This window comes from Echinops telfairi, unplaced genomic scaffold, assembly GCF_000313985.2.
Source record: "Echinops telfairi isolate 266 unplaced genomic scaffold, ASM31398v2 ScPeMD7_7404;HRSCAF=8442, whole genome shotgun sequence".
Taxonomy (NCBI): domain Eukaryota; kingdom Metazoa; phylum Chordata; class Mammalia; order Afrosoricida; family Tenrecidae; genus Echinops; species Echinops telfairi.
Window position 1 is genome coordinate 1,526,830 of NW_022111304.1, and position 7,079 is coordinate 1,533,908.

The 7,079-nt window shown below is 42.9% G+C and overlaps 1 protein-coding gene across 1 annotated transcript in view; it reads right to left on the reverse strand.

The window, feature by feature from the left end:
• Positions 1–7,079, reverse strand: part of NCKAP1L (NCK associated protein 1 like) — a 69,134-nt gene that overhangs the window by 14,633 nt on the left and 47,422 nt on the right. Inside the window, exons 27-29 of the mRNA XM_004716919.2 lie at positions 5,814–5,907; positions 1,056–1,172; positions 603–712 (exon numbers count right to left, since the gene is read on the reverse strand). Of these exons, the coding sequence (XP_004716976.1) occupies positions 603–712; positions 1,056–1,172; positions 5,814–5,907 (321 nt within the window). The remainder of the gene's footprint in view (positions 1–602; positions 713–1,055; positions 1,173–5,813; positions 5,908–7,079) is intronic.

Here is a 7,079-nt window from a genome sequence, read left to right on the forward strand (position 1 = left end):
AAATAAATAAATAAAATCATCCACTTGAGGTAATTCTGTTATAGAAGCAGGCGATAACTGAGATAGTAGTCACTGATGATTGCCCAGTAATAGGGTTGGAAAAGGACCTTATAGATGATAATAGTCAATGTCTCTCCAACTTTGATGCGCATCTGATCACCTGAAGAATTGATTAAAAATGCAGAAGACTATACTCACCCTCACCAAGACCAAGCCAGTTGCTTTGCCTCATGACAAGCCCATGTGTGTCAGAGTAGAGCTGTGCTCCACAGGGTTCTCACTGGCTTATTTCTCCATAGATATTATCAGGCCTGCCTTCTTACACAAAGCAGCTGGTGGTTTCAAACTACCAACCTTTTTGTTAGCAGCCAAGTGCCAGCAGGGCTCCTCAAGCATTGAGGTACAGACTGAAATACCAACTGTTTGGGAATTTAGAAGAAACTTCTGCAATTCACAAAGTACATGCTCCCTATTGATTGAGCAAAGTGCATGAGAGAGTAGACGATTGCAAAGACCTATTCAGCAGTAACAGTCCATAGATTTAAGGCAAGTCCCACCAGGCCTTGCAATCCTCCATTCTATACAACTGAGACCCAACTCACCACCAGAAATTCCTTGAGGTGAGTTTCAATGTTCTTGTTGTAAAGTGTGAAGAGGGCAGCAGACACCTGGATGATGGCTTTGGTCAAGCAGTGAATATTATTGTTGTAACCTAGGTTATGGGTGATAGAGGGAGAGAAACAAAATGAAATGACAAAGTAAGCCACTCCAGTAGATTCCAACTGGTAATTTCTCACTTTTTCAGACTGATCCCTGATTGACACCAAACGGGTTAGAAGGCACTGGGATTGGGGGTAGGGGGAGGAGAAGTATTCCAAAGAAATTTCACTGGAATTTAATTTTATGGAGTGCTCATTCTCAGATGATTTTTTGGAACATGGCTTTACTTCTGAGTCAGAAGTCTGTATCTTCCAGAAAAATGCCTTTCTCTCACCCCCTACCCCTGGAACACTAAGTTAGATAGCACTGGTCCCTCCAACCTGCTCCATACTTACCATCCTTCTCAATGCTATAGAAGGAAGAGGGATCTGAGGCAAGGAGCGGGAGGGAAACTGCAACGAAGATCAAGAGCAGGCAGGCCACCTTATATTCTTCTTCAGAGGATGACGTATCTGGTGCGAGGAAAGAGAAAAGTAAATGAGATCAACAACTAGGCATTCTCGTCTATAGGAGGACCATGCTACGAGATGGAAAACATTTTATAAAGCACGCTAGGGGATGGCAGCCCCTGCAGAAAGACATCATGCTTGGTGAAGTGCAGGGAAGGGAAAAAGAGGAAGGTCCTCCACGAGATGAATTGACACCGTGGTGGCAACAAGTGGCTCAGGAACAATTGTGAGGCTGGCGCAGGACTCTGCGGTGTTTCATTCTGTTGTACAGAAGGTTGCTGTGGGTTGGAACCAACCCGATGGTCCCTAACAACCAGGAAAGTTATGATTACTGAAAAAGACTAGACTAGCGTCCACATACAATAAGGGTACTGAGGCCTGGAGGCTCCTCTGGGGACTGAGCAGAGTTCTTAGCTAAAGATTCTGCTGAAATGCTGTCCCAAAGTCACTCTCCCAGTTGCTGGATGTAGTGGGGAAGCAGGAGCCGAGAAGAACAGAAGGATGGTTCTCACCTAGCAAGAGAGGAGGGAAAGGAGCTGTGTCTGGCCCTTGTGAAGGGGCAGACCCCAGTCTTGCTGCTGCTGCTGTCATTGACAGTTCCAACTCCTAATGACCCTATATTCAACAGAATGAAACACTGCTTACTCCAGACCATTCTCACAACTGTTGCTATGTTTGAGACTATTACTGGAGCCATTACATCAATCCATCTCACTGAGGGTCTTCCTTTTTTTCATTGACCTTGATGACGTCACATGTTGTCCTGCTCCAGAAACTGATCACTCCTGATAACAAGTCGAAATACATAAGGCAAAGTCTTGCCATCCTGGCTTCTAAGACGCCTTCTGGCTGTTCTTCCAAGAGATTTGTTTGTCCTTCTGGCAGCTCCTTGTATACCCAGCATTCTTCATCAACACCATAGTTCATAGGTTTCCATACTGATTTGACCTACCACCCACCCCCTTACAGAAAAATTCAACACTTTCATAGTGTAGTCCATAATCCAAGATAAAATGTAGATATCTGCTTTTGCAGCGCCGCGCCCTGGGTTGTTCTAGTGCCCCAAGTGGGGAAGTCTTTCCCACTTTGGGCAACACTGCAATTCAGAAGCATCAATCCTCCTTTATCTTCCTTATTCATTGTCCAGCTTTCACATGCATGAGACAACTGAAGACACCATGTCTTGGGTCAGACATTCCTTAGTCCTCAAAGGGACATCTTAGCTTTTTAACACTTTAAAGAGGTTCAGGCAGCAGATTTGCAATGCATCTTTTGATCTCCTGACTGCTGTGTCCATGAGCACCGATTGTAGACCAAGAAAAATTAAATCTTTACTTCATTATTTTCTGTTTGTGAAGATGCTGCTTATTGGTACAGTTATGAGGACTTTTTGTCTTTATGTTGAGGTGGGGCCCTGGTGGTGTAATGGCTACAAGTTGGGCTGTGACCCTCATGGCCAACAGTTCAAAACCGCCAGAAGATCCTTGGGAGAAAGACTGGAGGTTCCACTCCCATAAACAGTTACCGTCTCAGAAAGCCACAGGGGGTCACCAGGCGCTGACTTGATGGCAGGAATCATCCATACGGAAGGCTACAGACTTTGATGTTCAGCAGTTAGTGATTCCAGTCTTCTTAGCTTTCAGCAAGCAAGGTTGTGCCATCTGCATGTCACGGGATATTAATTAATCTTCCTCTAATCCTGATGCTGAGTTTTGCTTCAGAAAGTCCAGCTTCTCCGATTATTTGCTTAGCATACACATTGAGTAAGTAGAGTGAAAATATGGTGAATACAATCCTGATGCACAACGTTTTTTGATTCTAAACCACTCAGTATCCCCCTGTTCTATATGTACAGGTGCCACATGATCACAATTGCTTGGGGGATTCTCATTCATTGCAATGTTAAGTTGTTGCCATCCACACACTTGAACATCAATGCATAGTCAATGAAACACAGGTAAGCATCCTTCTGGTATTCTCTGTTTCCAACCAAGATACATCTGACATCAGCAGTGGAATCCTTTGTTGCATGTCCTCGACTGAATCACACTTCAATTTCTGGCAGTGCACTATCAAGGTACTGTTGCAGCCATTTTCTAATTATCCTCAGTAAAATTTTACTTGCATGTAATATTAATGGTACTGTTGAAAATTTCCACATTCTGTTAGATCATCTTTATTTGGAATGGGCACAGATATGGATCTCTCCCAGTCCATTGGTTAGGTAGCTATCTAGCAAATTTCTTGGCAGAAGGCAAACAAGCACTACCAGCATGGCATCCCTTTGTTGAAATATCTGTTGGTATTCATCAATTTCTAGAGCCTTCAAAATATCTTGAACTTCTTGTAATTCCTCCTGAAATGGTTGCATAGTGACCAATTATTTTGGTACAGGGTTCCATGCATGCGCTTCATCTTCGTCTTTTTTTTTTTTCTGATGCTTCCTGCATCTTCAATCTCTTGCCCTTCAGTGTTTCAACTCAAAGCTTGAATTTTTTCTTTAGAAACTTTAGCTTGAGAAATGTCAAGTGTGTTTTTTCTCTTTTGCCTCTCTGACTATAGGTTTTTGCACAATTCACTCTAATATTTTACTTGGTCTTCTCAAGCTGCCCTTTGAAATCTCCTGTTTTATGTCATCAATGTTTCTATTATTTTTAGATACTCTGTGTTCAAAAGCAAGTTTCAGGGTCTCTTCTGACATTTATTTTGGTTTTTACTTTTTTAAAAAATCATTTTATTGGGGGCTTATACAACTCTTATCACAATCCATACATACATCAATTGTGTCAGGCACATTTGTACATTCGTTGCCCTCATCATTCTCAAAACATTTGCTCTCCACTTAAGCCCCTGGCATCAGCTCATTTTCCCCCTCCCTCCCTGCTCCCCCCTCCCTCATGAGCCCTTGATAATTTATAAATTATTATTATTTTGTCATATCTTGGCCTGTCCGACATCTCCCTTCACCACTTTTCTGCTGTCCGTCCCCCGGGGAGGATGTTCTATGTCGATCCCTGTCATCGGTTCCCCCTTTCCACTCTGGTTTTTACTTTCTTTTCAGGTCTTCTTCATGACCTTTTATTTTCTTCATCTATGATGCCCTTTCTGTCATCCTACAACTTTTCTGGTCACGAGGACTACATGCTTTAAATTGATTCTCGAATTGGTCTTTAAATTCAGGTGGAATATACACAGGTTCATACTTTGGCTCTTGTGGATTTGTTTTAATTTTCTTCAGCTTCAACTTGAACTTGCATATGACTAATTTATGGTCAGCCTCTGGCCTTGCTCTAATAATACTAAGCATCTCCATCATTCTTTCCACAGATGTTGCCAATTTGCATTCCACCTAGTGAGGTTCAAGTGTATAAAACAGAAACCCACTCTGATTCATAGTGTATAGTTGTTATTTTTAAGACAAAGGGCATTTCCAATGAATAAGTTGTCAGTCTTACAAAATTCTGCCATGCAATCTCCAACATTATTCTTATCACCACGGTCATATTTCCCAGCTACTGATCTTTCTTTTTTCTTTCTCAGTCTATCTCCAGTATCGATGCATCTTGATTGCATGTTGATCAATTTTAGACCACAGAAGTTAGGAAAAAAATAATCAATTCATCTTTGGCATTAGTTGTTAATGCATACATTTGAATAATAGTTAATAGTCATATTAACTGAGATATAGATACTGTCCTGTCACTGACAGCATTGTGCTTCAGGAACGGTCTTGAAATGTTCTTTTTTTCTGATGAATGTGACATCAGTTCTCTTTGCCATTCTTGGCATAGTAAAATATGATTATTGATTCAAATTGTCAACACCAGTAGGTTTCAGCTCACTAACATCCAGGACATTGATCTTTATGCATTCCATTTCTTTTTTACAACTTCCAATTTTCCAAAGTCACACTTCATACATTCTACACTCTGCTTATTAATGGATGTACGCAGCTGATTCTTCTCATTTTGAGTCATCATGCTACCTCAGCAAATGGAGCTCCCTCCCAGAGTTTACTCCATCCACGTTATCACAGCTGATGCTACTTTGAGAACGCAGCTCTTTAGCAGTGACATTTTCAGTACCTTCCAATCTTCCAGATTCAGTACCTTCCCTGTATCAGAAATGTTCTGCTGCCATTCAAAAGGTTTCCACTAGCCATGTTTTAAAGAAGTAGATCATCCATCTTTGTAGTCTGTCCTACTCTGGAAACTCTACTGAACCTTATTCACCATAGGTGAGCTGGCTGATATGTGAAATACTGGCAACATAACAGTCAGCATTACAGCAACACTCAAGTCTTGACAGCATGGCAAACTTAGCAGCAATCATACACTATTTTGTATTGTTTTCTCAGATTTGCATTAATATTATTTCCCTAACCAGATTGTAAATTCCTCTGAGCCCTTGCTAAGCACAAGACTCTCACTTAATATTTTTAGCTGATTGATAGATCAATTTTCTGGAACCTGAGGAGAAATCTAAATTGCCTCTGTGTTTTCTGGGGGCTAGTGTCTGTACTTTAAATCTTTCTTTAGCTCCCAGACAGATTCTCAACCCCAAATAAAGACCTCTTTGACATTGACATTTTCTGACCCAAAAATAGGGTCCAAGCCCTCCCTTGCCCCCTTGTCCTTCTCTTACCAGTTTTCAGATTGGCAATGGCAGCCACCAGTGCTGGGTCAATGTCACAGCCCACCCCTGCAGCAGAGGCCAGCTCAAAGACACTCAGAGTCACCTGGGGGAGGAGAAAACAACCTTGAAAGAGGATTCGCAGCAAAGAAGTACCTGGCAAAGGTGACAGGTAGCCAAGATTCCTTGATCATAGATTTTAACCTTCTGGTGTACTGTCATCTTTTCTAGGTATTCTTTTAATAGCTCTCCCTAGCCTTCTGGGAGAAGACGGGGAGAGCAAATGATTGGGCTTGGCATTCAAAACACGCAAAAGACAAAACCAAACACATTGCCAGGTCTATCCCAACTTATAGCAGCCCAACGCTGTAAATCTTAACAGGAGCAGACAGCCTTATGTCTCTCCCACCATGGGTTTAAACCACTAACCTGGGGGTCAGCAGCCCCATACCTAAACCACAGCACTGCAGAGCTTCTTATTCAGGACCCACCACAGTACAACCATACCATAGATTGACCTTGTCAATCACAGCTCCCTAAACGCTTTCAGTAGTCAATACAGTCAGGGTAATTGATTCACTGGTCCAAGAATTCTGCTTTCTTTACTCCACACTTTGATTCGCGTTGTTTCTCTTTCCACCGTGCTCTTCTCACTCCTCTACTTGTTGCTAAGAGGGATTTTGTAGCAAAACAATTTAGCGCTTAGTTGCTAAATCAAAAGGTCAGCAGTTCAAATCCACTGAGATAAAAGACCTGGTGATCTGCTACCATAAAGATTCCAGACTATAAAACCCAGTGGGGACATTCTACTCTGTCCTCTATGGAGGCTGTGAGGGAATTTACTTGGCAGCACAAAACAACAAAGAAAGCTAAGTGACAGCAATCCCTTGAGACTTAACTCAAATTTCATCTTCCCTGTGAAGCCCTCCCTGACTGTGATGTCCTCCCTGACTGTGACGTCCTCCCTGACTGTGACGCCTTCTGACTGTGACATCCTCTGACTGTGACGTCCTCTGACTGTGACATCCTCTGACTGTGACGCCCTCCCTGACTGTGACGTCCTCTGACTGTGACGCCCTCCCTGACTGTGACATCCTCCCTGACTGTGACGCCCTCTGACTGTGACGTCCTCCCTGACTGTGACGCCCTCCCCGACTGTGACATCCTCTGACTGTGACGCCCTCCCTGACTGTGACATCCTCTGACTGTGACGCCCTCCCTGACTGTGACATCCTCCCTGACTGTGACGTCCTCCCTGAATGTGACGCCCTCTGACTC